This window comes from Thalia democratica, chromosome 3 (assembly GCF_965202585.1).
Source record: "Thalia democratica chromosome 3, ktThaDemo2.hap1.1, whole genome shotgun sequence".
Lineage (NCBI taxonomy): Eukaryota > Metazoa > Chordata > Thaliacea > Salpida > Salpidae > Thalia > Thalia democratica.
This window is the reverse complement of record NC_139167.1, coordinates 56028471-56051386: the sequence shown is the minus strand read 5'-3', so window position 1 is coordinate 56051386 and position 22916 is coordinate 56028471. Positions and strand designations below refer to the sequence as shown.

Genomic DNA, 22916 nt, shown 5'->3' with positions numbered 1-22916 from the left:
AATATTAAGACAGAAGTTTTAATGACATTACTGTTAAACTAGCAATGGGTCCTGTAGTTTGCTGCAGCAACAAACAAGCATTGTTGAAATTAATAATAAGAAGAAAGAAGTTGCTTATAAGATGTAAATAGGCAGCATGATAATGTGATGAAGCAACCACTTGAGTTAGTTGATTTTTTACTTGTAAAATTTAAGAAAAAGTCTGATAATGAATTTGATTTATTTTGTTACTGAAATTTACTTACTTCTTATAGCAGGTAACAAAACTATACTTTTCATAATTGTCTACTCGTATAACAATGGAATCTTAAAAATATATAAATAGTACTTATTGCTTCTAGGATGTAATTAGGCATCATAATGGTAAAAAAAATCAATCACTTGAATTAGTTGATCTTTCTACTTTTAAACAAATGAGTAAAATTCTTAAATAATATTTTTAATATATTTTGTTAAAATTAGTAGTCAGATAAGAAAAATATACTTGAATCAAAGTTAAGCAATCATTACTTATATCTGTTTTAATATTTCAGTGTTATATAGGTCAACATTTATTAGAAATATATTTCTTGATTTAATTCGGTTTAATAAAGATTTAAGTTAGGTTTTTAAGAAATCCTTACAATTTTATGTAAATATAACTATATATTTGTTTAACTGTCCTTATATCAGAAATCTATAACAAGGTGGCCATTTACCAGATAAAACCTGGCATTTAAGCATTATATTTACTTGGAATTTTAAACAAATTTTTATGTAAAGAGTTTCAAACATAAAAATTTAAAAAAAGTTTAATTTTTAATGACCAAAATACTGTATAAAATAACTATTGAAACAAATAACTTTTCAATATAAGTTACTTATAAATTGAACAGTTTTTAAATTAGTTACAAACCATTTGCAAAATTTGACAAATGATTACAAAATGTAGGATTAGTCTGTTGTTTTATAAGCACCTTTAACACATAACCTAAGTAACTCACTAACTTTAATCCTTATATCTAAACAAATAAATAAAGTTTCAATATCTAAAAACTTAGGTTAGCTTGTAAAAAACAATATTGACCTACCCCTTAACTGCATTACCTACTTTAACATTGTCTAGGCTTTGCGGTTAAATGCTAAATGGCTGGAAAAATTGCAGTTAATGTCCTAATAAACTTTAATATCCTTATAAGTTTCCTAATAGTTTTTAGCACCCTGTTACTGATATGATTTTTAAGATTTTTATTTTTTTGCTGAATAAGTTTGTTGTGTAACTATAGGGTTTATAATTTATTTGTATCCATCTTTCAATTTTTTTTTTGTAGAGAATTGTTGAGTAAAGAAGAAACTCAAACAAACAGGGAAAAATGATCAAAAGAAGGTCAAATAGTGAACTAAATACTTTTGAAGAAATAAAGCTAATCCACTAAATCAAAGTAAATTTAGTGTTTTAATCAAATTTTAGAATACAACATATTTTCTTAAATTTTACCAATTTTTTTGCTGTAGTTTTAGTCATTTTGTAGTGCTTTGAGATAAGAGATAATATCTTTTTTTACTAATCTTATTTATTATTTTTTTAGTTAAGTAATTTTCAGTTGGACAAAAATTTTTTTTATTTAATTCCAACTACTCTTTTATAAATATTTAAAGTCTATATTTTTTAGAATTAATTTTAAATAACTATACAGTAAAAATTTTACTGATATGTTTTTTTACGGAGTCTAAAATAATTTAGTTTCAAAATCTTCAAATTATGCTATAAATTTTTGATATGATTTCAAATGTATAAAATGATAAATTTAAAAAATAAATTTACTAACATTTGTTGTTTTTGAGTTATTTATTTAGGATAAAAGTGAATAACAATAACCTTACTTGATTTTACTTCTAGTATCAGATATATTTCTTTGAAAAAAATTATACTAATAGATTGAAAGTTAGAATATTTCTTTTAATTGAATAACTAGCTGAACAGGTTTAATTAAAACTATTTTCTTATTTTTAGTTGCCAAGCGATATTATACATATATATTTATTTTTATGTAAGACACATATATTTTTTTATAACTTTATTTTATTAAAGTAATGCAGAAAAAAAAAGATTATAATTTTGATAATATGAAATTTCTGGCATATCTTAGGAGCTAATGTTGTTTTAATCTTTTTTTATTTTTTTCAAGAACTAACTTTTTTTTTATTATGTTCTGTTAAAAAAAGCAACCAACAAACTCCATAAAATTGTTTTTAGTATGTAATCCTATTCAGCAAAGTCTGTTCGTATTTATGGTTGCGAAAAATAAGCAATGTTGAAACTAATTAATATAATACTACTAAAGAAATGTATATAACTTATATTTAAATTTGAAATTAATTTTGTTAATACCTTTAGGTGCTATGCAGAAATTTGGAAATACTACTTGGATCATATTTTGTAGTTCATTTTGTGACTTATTATTTAAATTCTTATTAAATATAAGAGAGTTCCTATTCTAAAATAAAACAATTTTTTAACTTGCATAAAAAATCATAAATGTTTTGAACACATTTTTGATAGATTTTAGTAAGAAAGTACTAACATATATAAAAAAGTTTATAATATTCAAACAAATAAAATTTTAAATGAATTGGAGTACTATTTTTGATTAATATTTAGTTTCTCAAATGTATGTACGTTTTTGATTTGTTCAAATTTTGTTTTATTTCTTTATTTTTTTTGCAAATATTGAGGTAAACTAAAAATATGCAAGTTGTTTTTTCTCGCTGAGTCATTAATAAATAGCTTTTTCTCATAAATCTTGTACTACATGTTCTAAAAAAATTCGTAATATTTCAAAATGTGCGTTTTTTATTTAGTTTTAGTTTTGTGAAGTCAGAAGTATGACTTATAGATGTTTTTTTAAACCTTTGCCATAGACAATTTTATTTGTTTTAGATAAATGAAAGTTTTATTTTGTAATTGTCATAAAAATATTGTTCCTGTTATTCAAGCTAATGGTTGAAAAAATCATTGGTTTAACAAAACCATCAGTTTTAAAATGAAAATTTTTCAAACATTGCTTACAGTATGAAATTTATGCAAGCTTGTGGAAATTTAAAGATGGTGTTTCTAAAATTTTTTAAAGGTTTAATTTAAGCAAAACAGAATATAAAGTAGCATCAAGCTTAGTTTTGCTAAAAGTGTTGTAACATTTTTCTTTGTACAGAGTTGATGCTTACAAACCATCATGATCATAAAAAGTAACTATTTTTCTGCTATTTTTGTTATAAAAAATATATAATTATCTTATTTTATAAAGCTTATAAAGATAATTGATACTTTGTGATTACCAATAAGCATTTAATTTCAAAGAAAACTTATCCATTAGACTCAAGTGGTTCAAAACAAAGTAGAAAGCCTAATTTTTAAACTCGTTTACCCCTACTTTAATTAATTTCTAGCTTTTAATTTTGATGTTGTTCCACTTGAGATGTTTAAAAATGTTTAAAATACTTGTTTGCATATAAAACTGTTTTATTGTGCAAGTGTAGTAATTTCAATGGCACTTGAGTAAAAGTTTCTTAATCGTTTGCATCTTTTAGCACATAATGTTTTACTGCTTAATATTCATGTTTTGTATTTAATGTATGTACGCATGGTATTTTTTTAACAGTTGAGAATTCAAAATTGCTACTACCTTTAGTTGTTTTTAGTATCTCAAAAAAGTACGTGCAGCAAGCTTGTGACTTTATGAAACCTTACTGATATCCTCCAGTACCATTACTTTTGATATTTTATAGATATATATATATATATATATATTAAAATCAGGGTTCATACGCGTCAGGCTATAATTTTTTTCGAAAAATGCCGGTTTTTTTCACCGTAAATATTCTGAATTTTTAAAAGAATTAAAATTTTTTTTTTTTTTTATTAGATTAATCATTTGGTGTCAGTAGCCAAAGTTCTGTAAACAAACTTTATAAAATAGAATGTTAAATATGCCTAAAAGCGGTTACATGGCAAATCAAATTCTTGTAATATTTTCCTGGGTCATACCTAGTAAAATAATTAGAAGTTAAAAAAGTGCTTTGTAGTCTTATTATCAGGGATGCCACTTAAATTTGAATTTGACAATTTAGGCTAAAAAACCTGGAATTTGAGAAATTTTGAAAGATACCTGGAATTTCAAACAAAAATTACTAAAAAAACTTGGAATTTTAACAACTTTCACTTGTTCAGAAGTAAAATTTAGATTTAACTCAAAAAATCTATCATATAAATGAAAATAATTGTCATCATCAAGTTTTATTTTGTTAAAAACCATTTTTAAAGTAGCCTTACAGTATCTTTTCAATGTTTTTACACTATTTATCTCATTTTTTTACCTGAAGTTTAACCTAGAAATGTGCACTTTCAAAAATTTAGAAGAAATTTAGAAACAACGAGTGGTAACCCTGTATTATTAACAGGCTAAAACATTACAAGTTTCGTTTGATTATAAGCCCAATTAACAAGCGGGAAATTAGAAAAAATGTCAGTATAAAACTGCACCAGTTTTGTGTGCGAAGCCTGTTAATAAGGGTTATTCTAAGTTATTTATCATCTACATTTGTCTATAAATTGGAATCTTATTATTTAAATACATTAATGCTCAAGCATGTCGATTAACAAACGATTAATTCCTACTTATAAACTTTGTAAATAAGCTGTATAAAGCAGTGGTTTTTAAAGTTTTACACCGAAAATTATCGGAGGATAAATGAGCACCCAAAACACTATATTAAAAGTTACTTTGAAAACATGTACTTTATGTTTTAAAAGTCTTGCCATGTATGTTAGGAGTTAAAAAATATTAAATTATGTTATAAAATAGCTTCTTGGTAGAAAAATACTCCGCAAACGTCAGTTGAAAAATCCTTTTGCCTTACTTAATTATCTTAACACAGCATAACTATTTTTATGAATAGTATTATGCAAAGACGCACAAAGTGAAGACCATCAGTATAAGAAATTGCATGTACAGCTTTAAACCATAATATTTAGTAACTTACGTATTTTATTCATTATACAGGGATTACTTAGAACTTAATAATTTAAAACATTTTCCTCAGAATCAAAAATTTCCTTGTATACAGTTTTTTTAGTTTTCAAAATATAGACTTCTTGCGTGAGTCCTTTTTAGCTTTACTAATTTTCCAAAGTGAATAAAAATTAAAGTATCAGAAAATAGAAACTTACAAAAGAAAGAACTAACATTGCTTTAACAACTTAAATTTTATTTATTTCAAAAAATTGTAAATGTAGAATGTGCTAATTATCTGTAAAATTTTTTTTTGTCTTATTTATATCGTTTTTAAAATCAACCATAAAAACTAAGTTTGGTAGTGATACTTTTCGGAAAAGTAAAAATTTAGAGTAAAATAAACATAACTTTTTGACAAGTTAAATAAAAGATTAATCTAGTTAACACAAAAAATTGCCGACAATAATAACATGAAAACAGATAAAATCAGGAGTAAACAAAAATTAATTATTTATTGGTCCATAGCTTTCGTATCTGGTAAAATGTTTTATAACCTCTTTAATATCTAAATATTATTTTTCTTGAATCACTGAGCTAATAAAAATCTTTGGTGTAGAGCTTGAAACTGTTTCTTAGTAAAATCTATATTAAAAAATCAAACTTCTAAACCAAAATACTTTATAAGCCATGATTAATGTGGTTTATGTAAGAGAATACGGCAAAGGAGTTCCTGAAAATTTAGCTAGAAATGGAAGTTACCAACCAAAAAATAGTTCATTTACTGCTGATATTTTATCTGTACTCAGGTTGATGTTGTTGGCCTTTGATTGTATGAAATAGTTTGTATAAAATTTTTTCTACAAAAGAATAACTATTGAAGATCAATTTGTATGGTTGTTAGCTAACATAAAATATAAATAAAGATAAAAACAATATTTCAGAACAATTTGTTACAAATACTCAACTCGTTCTGTAATTAAATACATATAATATTTTTTTATTTTAATAAATAAAATTTACTAAAGATTTTATTTGTCTATAAACCAAAGTTGTGAAACAATGTTTTTTGTTTCTTTTGAAGCATATTTTTCCAGTACTTTTTTATTCTTGATCTGTGTATCATCTATTTTTACAACGAAAGTGTTTTAAACAATGTTTCTTTTTATTTGTAAAAACTTAGTTTTAATTTTTGATACTACAAAGTATATTGTACACGATATATTGTTATTAGTTAAACTTAAATTAAGGGATGTATTATCTAAATCTTATTTTGTATTTCGCGTTTTGATAAATTTACTAGACGACTTATTTATGGCATGTGAAAGTTGTAAATTAAACATAGAATATTATTACATTGATAAAATAAATTGGTGCAAGAACCTTTCGGTTATCTAGTTGTACATCGTTTGAATACCTTTTAACGTATTGTCCAGGAAAATTATGAACTGTTTATTAAAATCTATTTGCTAAATGGCTTGTGTTCAACAGTTTTTTTTTAAATTTATTTTTATTTCCATGTTGAGATGTAGTAACTTACATACATATAAACTATCGACCACTGTTTTAATTAATATAACTTCTTTAAATTACTTAAGTGTATGAAATTAATAAAATTGCTTATATAGTTGTCATCGTAATTAATTTATAATATTTTGTTTTTAACATTTTTATTTGTAATACAAACCATCAAAGTTTTACTTATAACATACAACTATTAAAAAACTTTTACAAATATATTCCAACGTAATGTTTCTAACAATAAACGTTTTACACATAAAATAGGTCTCAGTCTACCGAAAGCTTGTGGTCCGATGATCGAATTGGTATGATCAACCATTTTGTTAAACTTGAGTTTTTCTCACGGCATACGAAAGTCCAGGCTTCTGCTCTGCTGACTTTCGCCGATGTTTTTGTTGATATAATAGGTAATTTTCTAAGTTTTTATTAAAAGAAAGCGTAAAAAAACAAAACTTAAATTACAAACTGTCTAATTTTTAATTATGTTGCACAAATTAAATAAAAATAGAGTTTCGAAATTACGAAAAAACTATTAAAGATTTGAAATGTGCTTTATATCAGGTGTCAGAAGTCGTTTGTAAGTAAGAAGTTGGATTCTTTCATCAAGTCTTTCGCAGGCTCACTTTTTGTTATATTTTGTTATCAAATTTTTTTTTTGAATTTTATGTCACAGAACTAACGTAATATTAAGTAAACTTTAATCATTGCTAGTTCACTTTTGTATTAATGTTTAGTACAAATTGTTTATTGCTGAATTATAGTATTAAGTTTTCCTAATGATTAAAACATAAGTTCTTTTATAATTAATGATTAGGATAGTAACATTTTATTTCTGCAAAACTTTTTATGATATTTAAAAAAATCTAAATTTGATCGAAATATATTGTTTACTATCCGCTTGTTTTCAGCATAATTTTTTTTTTCATAATAATAATAAATGTTTTATTGTATAGGCCAACAGTTAAAAAGTTTAAACAGTTTTAAAGTGGAATTATCGTAAATGAAAAAAGAGTAGGCATATAGATTTGCAACTGTTTAAAGATCTCATACACGTGAGCAAGTAAAAATCATATATATAGAGCGATTTAGAGAATAAAGAAAGTTTTAAACACTGTATTTAAAAATAGTTGTTTTAATTATTGAACTTTTAAATAACTGTATTAAATGAATTTAGCTAAAAAAAGAGTGAATTATAACTATTAATCAGTTGTAATAATATTTGAAAGTCAAGTTGCTGTCGAAAAGTTTTTATATGTGAGTTGTAAATACTAGTGCCGTTGAAAAAACACAAAACTTAAAAGTGCAGAAAAAACGCAATATTTTTTAGTAACAAATATTTTTTCGGCTACATTAAGTAAAGTTTTTTTGTAAGACAGGTTCTATAACTGATAAATTGTTTTAAAACACCAGCTTTATTTTTTTCTTTTGTCATTGTTTTATTGACTTTTGTTAGAATCTGTAATTAAAATTATTATAAAATCAAAGACTTTTTAAGGTTTATAAAAAACAATACTTTTTAGTACAACTTTAAGCAAAATAAAGCATAAGAATTATTTAAGCTTTAACTAACCTGTGAAGTTTTGAAAATTCTTACAAAACTTTAAACAGAATTTGGTTAAAAAAATCTTTTAATTCCAAAAAAAAAGTTACAGTAATCGTAAATAAAACGTATTTACATGATTATTATTAATCAATAACAACCTTATGAACTTCTGTTTCAGAGTGATTTTGTTTTAGTTCTTTTGCAAGATTTTCTATGAATGTAGATGAATGAACCTCTTTAGTGTTCGTTGATTTTGCTTTAAAATAAACATTTACGACGTTATATAATTCAATAGTTACAAAGTTATGTAAGTACCGCAGTAAGTACTTATAAAGTAATGTTTTTAAAATAAACTTATAGAAATAAAATTTAAGACTTAACAAGCTATAAACAAGTTAAACTTTTTAAGCAAGAATAGATTATGAGAGAATCGTTCAAGTTTACTGAAAAAATGTCATCAACGATTGATAAACTTTTGTCTTCACCTCCATGGCATCTCTGAAAACGTATTAAAGTTCGTATTTAAATAAATCATTATATACTTGTTGAAACAATTTCATAAATAAATTTATATAGATAATTTATATTAAAATCATTATCAATACAATTGTCCTTGAATGAATAAATCTTTAATACAAACTTTAATTCTTCTTTCTATAAAAATACTGACAAACCATGTGTGTAACTTTTAATATCTAATTTAGTTTATAACTCGTACAAAAATTAAGCACTTTGTTGAAAATGTTATATTTAGTAAACTTTTCATATCACAATATTGAAATATATGGATACATTAAATTTAAATTTTAACTTTATTGAGTATTGATATTTTTTTTAATATGTTTGATAAAGCTTAACTTTAAAACTTGCTTAAAAGTTTTAAATATATAAACTTGTATATAAACAGTTAAAATAAAAATTACGTTCATTTATTTAGAATATTGAATTGATTTACTTCTATAAATATAATTTTAGGCTTTCCGTGCAAACTATCAATGGAAGAAATTTTATCAAAAATTCTTTTTATTCCCCCTATTTCAAAAGAGGTTTTATTTTTTTCCTGAACTACAAGTGATAGAAAAAAGCAGGAATCTTCACTGTGATCTTTCTCATTATCTGTGTAATGTTCTAAAGTTTACTTTTTTTTGAGAGCAACAAAGTTTTATGTGTAAGTACAGTATTTTTTTATTTGTTAATACAAAAGTAAAATATTATTGAAATTTATCTAAAGTAATTTTATAACAGTACATCACTTTAACTAATATAAAACTTTTACGGTATATAAATACCTATATAAAACAAAAAATATTATGTTTGAAAGCTAAAAGTAACTAAGATTTAAAACAATAATAAAAACTGTTTAAACAATAGTCTAAATTATATTGTGCTTGTTTTTTTTTTAATTTGAAACTTCTTAACATTTGTCGATCTGAAGAATAACTCCGTCAACATCAAACTTTTTACTAAAAATAACTTCATTGAGACCTATTGTTTTAGCTACATCTGTCACATCACGTTCTAGTTTGACTATGTTTTTTTGTTTAAGTCGATCTAATCCCTGAAAAATAAAACTTTGTTTATGAATTAAAGTTCTTTTTACAAAAAATTAGTTATAAAACTTTCAATCAATAAAATAAAAACAAAATTTAATATTTTAGTCTCTTAAGTTTTAGAATAATTAAAGCTTAATTTATAAACCATTATTTAATCTTTTAAAAATTTAGCAAAACTTATCATAACTGAAAAATATGTTATAAAAAGTCTAACTAGCTATTAAAAAATACACATTTCTTATAAATTTACCAAAAAAGAAACTATCATTGATCCTCTTTTTAAAGAGTTCATATCATAGCTACTAGAGTCTTCAGCTACAGTGTTTGCTTTTTTTGAAACTTTGTCGTATTTTTCATTGTTTTCATAATCGTCGAGCTTTATTGTACTGATTAAATTTAATATATTTCAACAATAAATAAGAAGTAATTCTTGCAAAGCTTTGTTATGTTTAAACTATTAAAAATAAATCGTTAAATACTTTGAACAACTTGTACTACTTTATAAAATACTGCTCAAAATAAACAAAAAAAAGTTATACTAAAATTGATAATCTATTTTGTTCATTTGTATTGTATAAACGTCATATAACCTTTAGTGAAAGTATAAAACTTAAGTAAGTTTTTAACTACTTTTAATATTCAACAGTCAACTCAAACAAATTAAGTTAACTTATTTAAATTGAAATAATCTTATATTTTTAAATTACTCAACACTCGTGCAAACCATAAAATATCTAAAATCTGTAATTTCTAATTAAATCTTTATAGCATTGAAAATTGTTTAAAAAAAGTAAAAATTCTTTAATTGGCAGTAAAATCTGTATGAAATGCTATGTTATCAAAGTGCATTAGTTTTGTCTAAAAACTAACCTTATAGATTCTACATTATCGTTTTCCTGTGTAAAATTAATAGAAGTTAACATTACATTAAGTTTAAAAATGTTTAAGTTGAAATTTATTAATATTTAAAATAAATACCAGAAACATTTTTGTAAACACAAGAAGAAAATGAAGTTTTTAGAAACTTCAATATGCTATTGAAACATTTAAATAATAAAACTAGATTCTCCTGTTGTTTACAAATAATTTTTGATGTAAGTGTAAAATAAGTAGTATGAATAACATAAAAAGTAAAATACTCAAAAGTTTTAGTTATAACTTACAATTTCATTTAAAATTTTACAAATAATAAAGTTTTTGTTATAATTTCTTAGTTCTATCGAAATCAGTTAGCAAACAGAGTTAATCGTAAAAACTTTGAGATTATGACAAAAGCAGCACTATCAACTACACTCAAAAAAAAAAAACTTGCTACTCCTTTTTAAGTTTGAAATACTTTTTTAATTAAAATAACTTTTACTATCTTACCGTTGTTGTTTTGGAAAACAAAAGCGAAACACCCAAAGCAATCCCACTGACAATTCTACCAAATTCTTCAATTCTTTTACCTGTGAAACATTGTTAAAAACCAATAATAATATTACAAAGTTCTTAATAGTATTAAACTCAGTTTTTATAACTTTCTAATACAGAATTTTTGCGGTCGATTTTAAATTAATCTAGTAAACAGTTATGTCTAAAATATTTTATGAAGTACAGATATTTTATTCAAAATACTAACCAATATCCATTTTTTGATAGATTTAATGTCTTCTTATCATTTTAACTTTATTACCCTTCAATAATACAGCTGAAAACAAAGTTAATGTCGAAAGTGTCTGTTTTTTATATATGTACAAGTTAAAATTAATAAGTAAGAGCTTTTTTTTTAGTTTTGAATTACCTAAAATAAAGATTGATGAACACTAGGACGTATAAATGCATATTTACTTTTACAAAAATAAAAAGCTTAATCAAACAATCAAGTGACATATATGTTGAAAACAAACTATTTGCACAAAAGTTTGAATTTAGCTTTTATAAGATATTAAAACTATAGAATCATTATACTTGATTAATATGTCCTAAATCTTGAACTTTGGTATATATCAAAATAGTATTAATCAAAGTTTGTATAGGTTGAATCTGTTTTAATGAAAATTCAATTGTGCAGAAAAAAGTAAAAACCAAACAGTTTAAAAAGCTTCAAAAAGTAAAGCTAAAAATTTTTCTATTGAAATGTACTGTTTATTTATTGTTTTTCCACAATGTATCAAAACTACATAAGCTATTGTCCTATCACGTAACCATTTCAACAATATAATTTCTAAAAGTTTCTTTGTAACTCTATTTAATTAAATGTGTCTGTTTTTTATCCAAAAAAAATAAAAATATATTGATTCAGCGTAGACTATCCACCCTCGTCTCTTAATTGAAATTTCTTGTATAAATGTTTGTAGAACTGTATGAATATGCTGCTTACGAAAAGCTAAAGGTTCTGTAGCGCCACCATGTATTTTTACTCAGAAATCTGAAAAATTATATCTTATCATGGCATAAGACAAAATAATAAAAAGAAAAACTGATTGCTAACCTATTACTACAGTTTTGATTTTTTTCTTACAATTTTTTTAATGAGCATAAACTAAAAAACATTAATATTAGTAACTTAGTTGTTTAGTTTTTAAATTTGAAACTGTAATAAAAATTTTTTTGTAGTTTTAGTTCAAGTAATATACAAAAAGTTATCTAGTTAACTTGGAATTGGAATTTAAAAACTGTAAACACACACTAACTTTCTAAGTATGTTAAAATCAAAAACTTATGTTTGATCTAACTCTAAAACTGATATTTTGTAACGTCAAGACCTTTATGAATAGAATTTTTTCAACTGTATTTAAAACTTGTTTTAGTTTTAAAATATTTAGTTCTAAACAAAATAATTTTTAAAACAACCTCAAATGTAAAAGAATTTTTTTTTAATGTATCAATTATTTATTGTTGCAAAATAAGGTTTTGAATGACATGCTTTAGTTTTTGATAAGTTTTGAACAAAAATAACTGTTTTTGTTGTATTTTTCTATCGTTATGGAAAACTATACTACTTTACTCAATATTGGTAGAATTGTTTTTTAAACTGTTCAAGAAAATATCAAAAATACAGTCACCTCTCGTGAATATACTCATACTGTGTTCACAGCAAAAATGCGTAACTAAACGAGAGATCATAACTAAACGAGGTGTAACAAATATACCTAAGATATTGGCTGTTTTCATATTCTGAATAAAACTCAATACAATTTAGGTATTTTTCTCCTTTTTTTTACAAATGTAATTATCATTCAAGTTGTACATATATGTAAAAAGTTTTTTCAATAAAATTGTGCATACAGAGCATTTTTTCTACTTTGTTCCGTTCTCACCTAATATTAAAGTTGTCTTGCAAAGTATTAGAGAAAAATACTTCTCTAATACCTTGCAAGACAAGTTTAATCTTAGATGGGCAAAGAAAAAATTAACTAAGAATAAGGGATTCATTGAACTGAATTGAAATTTTACGCTACAAGTATTAAGAAGAATGAAACATTTAACATTGTTTAAATTAAATGTACTAAGGTGGGTTAGAAAGCCTAAAGTATAAAGAGAAAAACCATAAAGTTAAATAGGTTCCTTATAGAAGGCTCAACTTTGTCTAAATTCTAACGCCCCCTATATTCGTCAAAATGTTTTTTTTAAATTTTCTAGAAATGTTCCTTCCTTTATAGTTGCCAAAAAACTGGATTCCTGTTAAAACCTAGAACTTTTTTTGTACTTTTGAGAACTCTAAAATGCTTTACTAAACGAGAGTGCGTAACCAAACGAGTGCATAGATTAGCGAGAGGTTACTGTAATCGACTTATTAAAGCTAAGTTGTTTAACAAAACAAAAAATTTTGCTTAAATAATTTTTTTTCTTAAGACATTATATAAATATTTTGTATGAACCTTGGAAGAGGTAAAGATCGTTAGTCAGGGAAAAGTGTGTTTGCAGGTCTGCCACAGGAAAATATTCCCTTCCAGAATTTCTTATAGAGTTTTGAACATGTTCTCGTGCTTTATTGCGTAACATTCTCATTGACTAGTTAATAAATTCATCAAGTATAAATAGTGTTAAGAAGACCAGTTATACAAAAATTGAAACTAAGTTAAAAAATGCATTTATAAAAAACTTTTACAATTAATAAAACTTAAACTTCATAGGTTTTAGAAAATAAATAATTATTAACCATCGTCATGTAAAAAGATTTACTTAAAAGTATCGTTGTATTTAAATAGTGTATAAAGAAAGTAAGCTTTTAATTTAAATTTTTGACACTATTTTATAATAAGCCATGTCGAAGTTTTGTTAAACCCGATTAAAAATAAAATAGAATACGATAACATTATTTAAATGGCTGATCTATAAATACTACTATCTTTAGTGTCATTATACAAAAGTAAAAACTACTTAACAATCATCGTTAGAACAACAACAAAACAATTATAATATTAAAAGTTAATCTTATTTTTATTAACAAATATATTTCAACAAGCAACCACATACGTCGTGTATTTCATTATGTGGGTGGTCTTCAAGTGTTTTGCAAAGGCAGTGAATAAAAAACGATTCCTCCGATCGTTCGTTTTTCATTGAAAACATTTCTAAAAATATATATTCAAAATTATCAACACTCATGGTGTGTCAATAACTTTGTGTTGAAAATAAGAACACTTTTAAACAAACATTCTTAAAATGTTCTGTTGATACCTAAATATTGAACAGAAATCAAATACGATATACCTGGAGGCCTTGCTATACATATTAAAAAGTCAGTATCAAGCTGGGTATTTGTTGATGGTGTTCTTTCTTCCATTACCGCTCCACTTTCTTGTGCTCTGTGCTTTTCAGGTGCCTTTGTTAAGTAAATAGGTTGAACAAATTATAATTTAACATCTAGTACTGAATTATAACTAATATATACTTTGAATAGCAAAAATCTCTTATTATCGAAATCTAAAATAAAGAACCTTCTGTTTTCTTTGAAAAAAGTTATTTCAGTTATTTTATACTTTATGTGGAAGTGTTTTTTTTTCTTTTTTATAGATTTTGCTTTTTTTTTAGAACTAAAAAGAATCAGAAAAAGCTTTTGTAAAACTAAATTTCAATAGTTTTAAAAACTTTTACAGAGTTACAACTTTGTTTTAATTAAATAGTTGAAAATTAAAGTACTTTAAGTTTAGAGTATCTAAACTATCAGTAACAAAAAACAAATGTGAAGGTTTTATTATTTCTGCAATATATACTTTATTTTATCAAAAAAAATTACAACTTACACGTTTTAAGTGTTTTATTTGTCTCAAGATATAATAAGTTGTTATAATATTAGTTATATGAAATACTATTTAATAAAAAATAAACATTTTCACTTACATATATAATAAAAATTTTTGGTTTTTCCCTAAAACATAAAAAGTTGTTTTCACAAAACGGATTTGTCAAAAAGTTGATATTAAATTCCATTCTGTCTGGGGAATTATCAAAAAAGTACGGTTTAGTAGAGGTAGCGTTTTCACATTTTGCTAGTACCACAATCATCAAGCATTTGAAGTTTCTTGATTGTTCTTCAACAAATTTTCTTGCTTAAAAGATAACTTAATTAATAGTTTAACTTGCTAACATATTTTTTAATTAAGCCAAACTTCTAAAGTCGAGGGATGTTTAATTATAATAAAAGTTTTATTTGAATTACAGTGTATTTTCTTTCTTTTATACTGCATTTATATACAAAATAACCTTTTAAATTTATTTTAAGGTAAATGTTGTATAATGAAGCCATTAAATTTTAATTAAGATTATATCAAGTTTCTTTTTGTGAAACCAATGTTTTTAAAGTTAAGTGTTAAACTACTTTTTTTAGTAGTTTAATCTATTTTTTTAGTTTTAAAGTAAATACCTTCTAATAAGTAGTTTTTTATCATTCCTTTTTTACTTCTTGAATTAAATAATCCTCTAGGAGCATAAGCGTTAAATTCGTAACTAAGTTTCGTAGCAAGATTTTGCAAGTTTTGGATATCAACAGAATTATCTGTAACATCTTGTGTAGTATCAATCATCAAATTCTGTAGCATAATTTTTTTTAATCAGTTTTAAATATGAAAATTATTAGGGCGTTGACTTGTTAAAAAATACGAGTATTATTTTCAAAATAGGTTTACAGACAGGTATTTAAATGTATAAACTTTAAGTCTAAAAAGCTAAATTTCATCTAATATAGCTTGACTAACTTTCCTTACAGACGTAAGTTTTAAAATTCGGTAGTCAAAGTAAGAAGCTCAAAAAGTTTTTAATAGTGTATGAGAAACATATAAATATCTATTTACACAGTAGTTTTCTATAACTATTAAACACAGTTATAACTAAATAAAATAACGTGTTGATTAAAAAATTAAATCTATATTTTATAAATCAATTTATTTTGTTTGTATAAGTTAGGTCTACTTAAAAAATGTTTTGATATTTTATAACAAACTCCACTCGTATTATAACTTTAGTTTTGTAAATTGATCTTTTAACTTTATATTTTTTAGCAAAACCCAAGTTATTTATTAAATACTTTGAAGTAAAATATTTCCTGGTTTTTAAACTTAATCTATTTGAATGATATATTTACTGTCAGTTGAAACAATTGAACTTATATATTTTTTAACTTTTATTGAAAGGAATATATAGCCTTATCTAACTATTTAATTAAAGTAAAAGCGAAAATAGTTTTGTTTATCTATGATTGTATTTATACTTTAGTTTTCTATTATAAGGTTTAGATCATAATTTCAAAACAAAAAGTTTTTGTTCGACTTATTTTGATAAAAATAACAAAACTTATCTTAACAAGAACAATTTCGTATTTTTAAAAACTAATTTACTGTTTACTAACATAATCACAAATCAGTTTAACTGTTGAATTTCCACTTACTAGTACTACAAGAAGACCTTTTTTGTTGCTTGCTGATACTACTTCCAAGCTAGTCTGCCCAAACATTTTAAATCTGCTTTTTAATTTTAGTTATATAGTTTCGTTTCAAACGTAAAAACCAAAGTTTATTTTTGTCGTTCGCTAAATCGCTTTCAGATTGTAAAAAAGTATCTAAAAACGTTTTTTGCAAAATTGAAAAAGTATAATCAACTTCTACTTTTTTATTCTGTTCTTATATTAACCAAATGTTCTAAACATGACTACAGCTGATCTGATGTCTATTGAAAAGAATATTTCCAAACAATTTATTTAAATTTGTTAATCAAATTTAATTCGAGAGCACAAAAAAAATGTTTTGAGAAATTTAAACAATACATTGAATTAAACATGTTAAGTAAGTAGAAACGCTTCGATAGTGTCTTAAAAGATTAGCTTCTTATGTTATTCTATCATGCGGAAACTACAAAATAATGCATTGATATAAACTTCCTTTTTTTCAAGTAGTTTTTGAATTCAGACGTTTTAGACATATATTTTTATTCATCCGGTCTTTAGTTCTTCCAAAGTTAACTCCAAATAACGTAACTTAATCTTTCTGTTACGCCTTAATGTACTGGAATGCTAATGTGCTTAGGTTTTTGGCTTTAGTACAAGTTTGATTGAGCGTTACATTTAAAAAATATCACGCAATACAAAAGTATCATTTACACTTGATTAAAATTTAAAAAACATTCTACAATTGTCTATTAACTATAAGCCTTGATTTCACTAAAGCCTTTAAAAAATTAATTAAAAAAAAAATATTTTTGTAACAATTACTCTGATGCGAGACTTTACTAAACTTTTGTTTTTATGTAAAGATACGTGTTTGTTTAATGTAAAAATTAAAAAATGTATTTTGATTGTTTTCACAAATTAACGTTCCTATGAAAAACTATAAAAAAACTAAACAATATATTCTACAAAATACTATAACTAAGCAACTAACTTTAAATTATTGAAGCCGTAAACTCTTATTATTTTTAAGTAAAGTGTGTTCTAGCTACTTCCTAAAAGACAAAGATTTTGTTACGTAAAATAAGTATAATAAATTTTTCGAAGCTTTTTATCAGCTTTAGTACAAACTTTTATGCATAGTTTTTGAATAGTTTAAACCAAAAACCTTTTATTAAATGTTTTGTAAATCAGAACATTTTTTAATGTTAACTTAAAGTTGACAGCATGCATGACTTAAATACGACAGATAAGAAATAAAATAAATCCAATTTTACAAAAATTTTAACATCCTTATTTAAAAATCATGTTTTAAAGAATTTTAAACAGCTTTAAAAAGAAGGTGTAAAAAGAGTTTATATCAAGTTACTATTTACAATCACGTTTTTCTTTAAAAATCAAACCATCCACAGAAAAAATAAACTTTTCAAACATAATTACACGCGATGAAAATCAAATTGTTTGAAATAAGTATCTATTTATTTGTTTATTTTTTTGTAAAAGACTTAACATTGTTTACTTTTCGTCGTTTTTATTTTAATTGTTTACGTAACTAAGATTAATAAAAAGTTAACAGGAATAAGAAATTATTTTACAATAAACATATAAAAAACAATATACATTTTGTTACGTTTTTTATTTAATTTTAAATAAATCTTTTTTTTATAATCATGTTGTTTATAATATATGTTTTTATAAGATTATTGTATACTTTTTATTAAAGTTTTCAAAATTCAAATTTAGATAAATCTAATTATAAACATTTTATCATTTAAAAAACTCATTATCACTTTAATTTTTTAGAAAAATCTTAGGTAACAATTTAGAATATCTTAAACCAACAACTTCAAAATATCATAACTAGCAGCATTACTCATAAATTGAAACATGTAAACTATCAGTTTTTATATTTGATTTAAGTATATATTTGACTTCTTACCAATTTCTTGAGGTTGTACAATAAAACTCAATACTAAAAGTTTAAAAACATGCAAAAATATTAAATCTTAAAAAAAAAGTTTGTCAGTTTTAATTTAATTTTTTTTGTAATCTTTATCTCTGTAGCACTTAATCATATTTTCTCCCATACTTAATAACAGTATACAAAAGATTATTTAAAAAAATGTTTAAAACAAAAGTAAAAGTGAATACAAACGTTCTAACCATTTGGTTATAAATTCATTGCAACAAATGGCTAATTAAACATTCAAGGTATTGGTTTAGACGTAACTTCAACACGTTTTCTTAGAAAAAATATGTTTGATCAAACCAACGAAACGTTTAAAATAAAAATATAGAAGTTAACAAAATACTTTGAAGTTTTAAGGTTTAAACAAAAATTGTTTATTTAATTTACTTTAAAAAAAATTGCTTTCGTTGCTTCAATAGAATTGATGATTATTTGAAAAATATTGAATAAAAGTTATTAAGAAGCTATTTTATAAAAAATGTTAGAAACTATGATGGTGTATTAAAAGAACTTATCTTTTGTTTGACATATGAATTAGACTATGCAAAGTAAAACAGTATATCTAAGAAAACACAAAAACATGACGGTTATACACGTAAATTCAATAAAATACTAATAACAAAAATACTATTTATAGAACAGCTATATGCACTATGTTGATTGTTCTCCTGTAATAATAAAAAAGTATTTAATATATTTGTATTTAATTTTATAACTATTCTCAGACTTTGTGATTATCTTATCTTGTTAGAATACACTATAAAACAAAATAAATGTTGTTTTAAGTGTTTCTAACAACATAGTAAATCAAAGGTTTTGTTATTAAATGATTTGTCAAAAAACTTAATTTTCTTTTTAATAGTTAAATAAAATAAATATTGTTTTAACTTTTCTTGCCTTTAACATAAATAAAACAATTTATTATGATTTTTTTTAAGTAGTAATTTTTGGTTTGGAAAACTAATGAAGGTTAAAATAGTTAAAAGTATTTTACAAACTTTTTTTTCTTAGCATTATACTATTTTTTTACTATTTAATAACAAAAAGTACTTATGCAAGGAGTGCATTTTTTAAAGACTATATACACAAGAAGATTAGTAATTTTTTTAGTTAAAAAAAAACAATTAAATAGCGCGAGAGTATGTTTTATAATAACGTTAAGAACTTCAAGTTTTTCAAGTTGAAATTTCAAAAAGTAAAAAAAGTTTTACTTTAAAGTTAAAACCTGAAAACAACTATCTTAGTATTTCGGCTTTTGTTTTGTAAACTTATCTTTATTCCTACCAAACAAAGAACTTTATAAACGTGATTAATTATGGCTTGACTTATAACCGTATTGCTTTTTAATTTCTTTTAAATACTTGTTTTGTTGTCTTTGACATTAAAAACTAAACTAATTTTACGGCAATTGGTATGTAATACTGTTTAAGCCCATTTTTCAGCTTAAATTTATTATAGTACATCCAGAATTGTTGTTTTTGTGGAATTATAACACCATAAGCAACATAAAAAAGTTAGTAGTGACAAAACAAAGAAACCAATAAAATACGCAAGAGCCTTGGACAAAACCAAAAAAAAATTTACACACAATTTGCATTAGTTAAACTAATTCTTCTATGCTTGAATACCGATTCAATTTTATAAAGCGCAGATACAACTTTGAAATTTCCCGTTTGATAAGTTTTAATAACACTGGAAAATAACAAAAAGACTACTAAACAGTTGTATACAAGCTGATAATTTAGTCCAAGTACAAATGTTTTATTAGCTTTACATCAACTCCGTATTAACTTTTGTTTTTCGGACTAATATTTGAATTATTTTCACTAATATGATTCCATATACTTGATTTTAGTTTTTAAACTGATATATCCTTAGAAACACAAAAATAGTGATTACACTTAACAGTCAATTATGAGTATTGGTATTTCGTTTATTTAAATGTTTAGAGTATTTTAGGAAATTTTATTAATTTTATTTGATAATGTTAACTTAATTACTTTTAACTTAAGTTAATTAAATTTAAAAAAAAGTTCTTACATAACTACACATTTCAGAACACAATTTTACGACTTTAGTTTCAAAAAGAACTGCATAAGTACAATAGAATAACACAAAACACACAAAATTCGCAAAGTTGCCAAAATTTATTCAAACTGCCGAGCGGCAAACCAAAACACTCATCAACTTCACTCGCAAATCAGTAATCCTCCATGTTTCCGATCATTTCTTCGGTCACTTCGGCGTAGTTGAAGTGAGTCGTCTTGTTCTTCCTGCTGTACGAGTTAGCGTTCAGCAGGATCAGCAGCGCCGCCTCGTGGTCATCCTCGTCGTCCTTGATCAGGAAGAGGACCATCGACATCAGCACGTTGATCTTCACCCCTTCCCGGCTCTCCTGCCCGAAGCCGGAGCGCAGCCCTTGCAAGTCGTCGAAGAAGTCGTCGGCGTCGGCCGCTTTCTCGCAGAGGTCCGTGACGAACCTGGCCATGAGCACCACCACGTTGTTCTCGATGATTTTCCCGTCGGTTTTTCCGACGTGGCAGCTCTCGTAGGCGTCGAAGACGTCCAGAACGAGCTGGGCGAAACTTTCTTCGATGCACTGGTCGGATGTCCCGTCGAGTCGAAGCTGTAAGAATGGCAATCGAAATAAGTAAAGTGGTTTTGAAAGTTTTCTTTACTTAGTGTAGAGTTGTTTGAATAACTTAAGGAATTATAAGCCTTGTTTAGTTTTGCAATAAATTAATTTCTATTTTTCTTTAAATATTTTCACTTTGTAAGTTTTATTCGCTTGGTAGAGAGTTTACCGGTTCATTTGCCTAACTTACTTTTGCAATATTTAAATGCTATATTTTATTTTGCTTGGTGGAGAGTTTTTAAAATACTGATTAAGTTTGTTAGACTTATTATTGAATTTAAAATAATATATTTTATGTGTGTTTTCACAAGTTAATGCATGATTTTTAACGATTTAAAAAAACTATTGTAAACAAAAAGTTGGCGTATACAAAGTATTCTTTTTTCTCAAAAGTTATAACAAAACATTGATTTTCTGATGAAGTTAGACAAAAAAAGTATTTAAGCTGTCATTGTTTTAAATTGTTAGCTTTTGAAAATATTTAATAACCTTTTTTAAAACAATTACACAGTCACAAATTTAATTAAATAAGTATATCATAATAATACTAATTATACTGATACAAGCAAACAGGTTTATTTCACTTATTTACTTTTGCAATATTTAAATACTATGTTTATTTGTGTTTAAATAATATTAATTTAAAATATCTAATATATAAAATAATATTTGGCATATAAACAGTATTTTTTCTATAAAATTAAAATAAAACGTACATTTTCTGAATAGGTTGTGAAAAACTAAAATGTAACTATTTCAAAAATTTTTTTTATATGTTTTAACTTTTTCAATAAAAGATATTTTGACAAATTAAAAAACTAAATACTTTGACAAATTAAACAACTAAATACTTTGACTAAAATAATTATTAAACTCTATTTAATGCTTTTTTTAATTGTTTTTTTAAGAGTTGTTTAAGTTACATTTCTATATTTTAATTTAATATAAAAAAAAAATGTTGATAAACCTACTTTTTTTTTTGCAGTTCTAAAAAACAATTATATTAGTTGTATAATAACTGTTTTTTTTTTAATACTTATAAAAGCAGTTAGAAGCTGTCAAAAAAAACAGAAAACCTTGAAGGTTTACAGTAAAAATAACAGTTTATTATTTTTTAAATAAACGAAAAACTACCTTTTTGTAAACACAGAGAGCCATTCCAAGCGAGTTGGAAACGTCTGAGGAAGAACAACCCCCAATTTTTTTGTGCATGTCGGGAAGCTTTTTCAAAAAGTAAAAAGCTCTAATGGCATTGTGGTCGCGAATCAGAAACTTGCATAAATTAATAATGTCGTCACAATTGAAGTTTAAGTTTTGGTGTTGAGGTAAAGCTTTGAGGTCATCAGAAAAATTGTTGAAATCAAACTGTAACGTTTTTTTTTTTTATTCAGAAAAATGATTACGTTTATGCATTAATTTAGGAGTTTGCAAAGTAAAAAACTGCGACAAGACTCGAACATTGTTTTTTAATTGAATAAACTGAATTTAGAACTTTCGAATCTTTAAATGTTGAACTAGACGTCTTAGTTTTTTGTAAATTTAAAACAGGGGTCGTCAGTTATTACGTGGTCGAGAGCTAAATACCGAAAAAATAATTACTGGTCGTTGTTGTAGATATAGTTACTAGTAACTTTTCTTTTGCGTAATATCTTATAAAAACTTCTTGACATTGATATCTAAGACTTTTTTTTATTCTTAATCAAAAATCCATAATACCTAGTGTAATATTCAACATTACAAACTAAAGGATATCTAAAGAAATTTTCAAAAAATTTTTTAACATACTTGTATCCCGAACTTTTATCTTTTGCATGCCGCATCCCATTAAGAAAATATATTTTC

The 22916-nt window shown here is 24.3% G+C and overlaps 2 protein-coding genes and 1 long non-coding RNA gene across 5 annotated transcripts; 1 reads left to right on the top strand and 2 right to left on the bottom strand.

The window, feature by feature from the left end:
- Nucleotides 1–2: 2 nt before the first annotated feature.
- Nucleotides 3–2504, top strand: LOC145831474 (uncharacterized). Its single transcript, XR_014369676.1, has 3 exons — nt 3–164; nt 1311–1421; nt 2378–2504. It is a non-coding gene; the product is annotated as an uncharacterized LOC145831474 (long non-coding RNA).
- Nucleotides 2505–6917: 4413 nt separating this feature from the next.
- Nucleotides 6918–11365, bottom strand: LOC145831252 (uncharacterized). 2 transcript variants are annotated; one of them, XM_082938421.1, is made up of 9 exons: nt 11227–11365; nt 10974–11053; nt 10476–10501; nt 9856–9991; nt 9472–9610; nt 9008–9168; nt 8454–8550; nt 8211–8308; nt 6918–7965 (listed from the first exon to the last, which is right to left on the bottom strand). In XM_082938421.1, exons 1-9 carry the CDS (start codon nt 11234–11236, stop codon nt 7855–7857), a joined length of 858 nt encoding a protein of 285 aa, XP_082794547.1. In that variant the 5' UTR covers nt 11237–11365; the 3' UTR covers nt 6918–7854. The 2 variants fall into 2 exon arrangements, with proteins under 2 accessions (XP_082794547.1, XP_082794549.1); XM_082938423.1 differs by having other exon boundaries at nt 9538–9610.
- Nucleotides 11366–11880: 515 nt separating this feature from the next.
- LOC145831253 (uncharacterized) lies at nt 11881–16742 on the bottom strand. 2 transcript variants are annotated; one of them, XM_082938424.1, is made up of 7 exons: nt 16438–16742; nt 15457–15622; nt 14934–15142; nt 14304–14415; nt 14067–14164; nt 13469–13601; nt 11881–12015 (listed from the first exon to the last, which is right to left on the bottom strand). In XM_082938424.1, the coding sequence occupies exons 1-7, from the start codon at nt 16540–16542 to the stop codon at nt 12008–12010; spliced, it is 831 nt and encodes a 276-aa protein (XP_082794550.1). In that variant the 5' UTR covers nt 16543–16742; the 3' UTR covers nt 11881–12007. The 2 variants fall into 2 exon arrangements, with proteins under 2 accessions (XP_082794550.1, XP_082794551.1); XM_082938425.1 differs by having other exon boundaries at nt 16477–16742.
- Nucleotides 16743–22916: the final 6174 nt, after the last annotated feature.

Coding starts and splice junctions, on each gene's coding strand:
- LOC145831253 (XM_082938424.1), bottom strand. CDS start 16,542: ATGTTTGGGCAGACTAGCTTGGAAGTAGTATCAGCAAGCAACAAAAAA. Junction 15,143..15,456: donor AAAAAACTACTTATTAGAAG/GTATTTACTTTA, acceptor TTATCTTTTAAG/CAAGAAAATTTGTTGAAGAA. Junction 14,165..14,303: donor ATGTATAGCAAGGCCTCCAG/GTATATCGTATT, acceptor ATATATTTTTAG/AAATGTTTTCAATGAAAAAC.
- LOC145831252 (XM_082938421.1), bottom strand. Junction 9,611..9,855: donor CAATGATAGTTTCTTTTTTG/GTAAATTTATAA, acceptor TTTATTTTTCAG/GGATTAGATCGACTTAAACA. Junction 8,551..9,007: donor CTAAAATTATATTTATAGAA/GTAAATCAATTC, acceptor ATACGTTTTCAG/AGATGCCATGGAGGTGAAGA.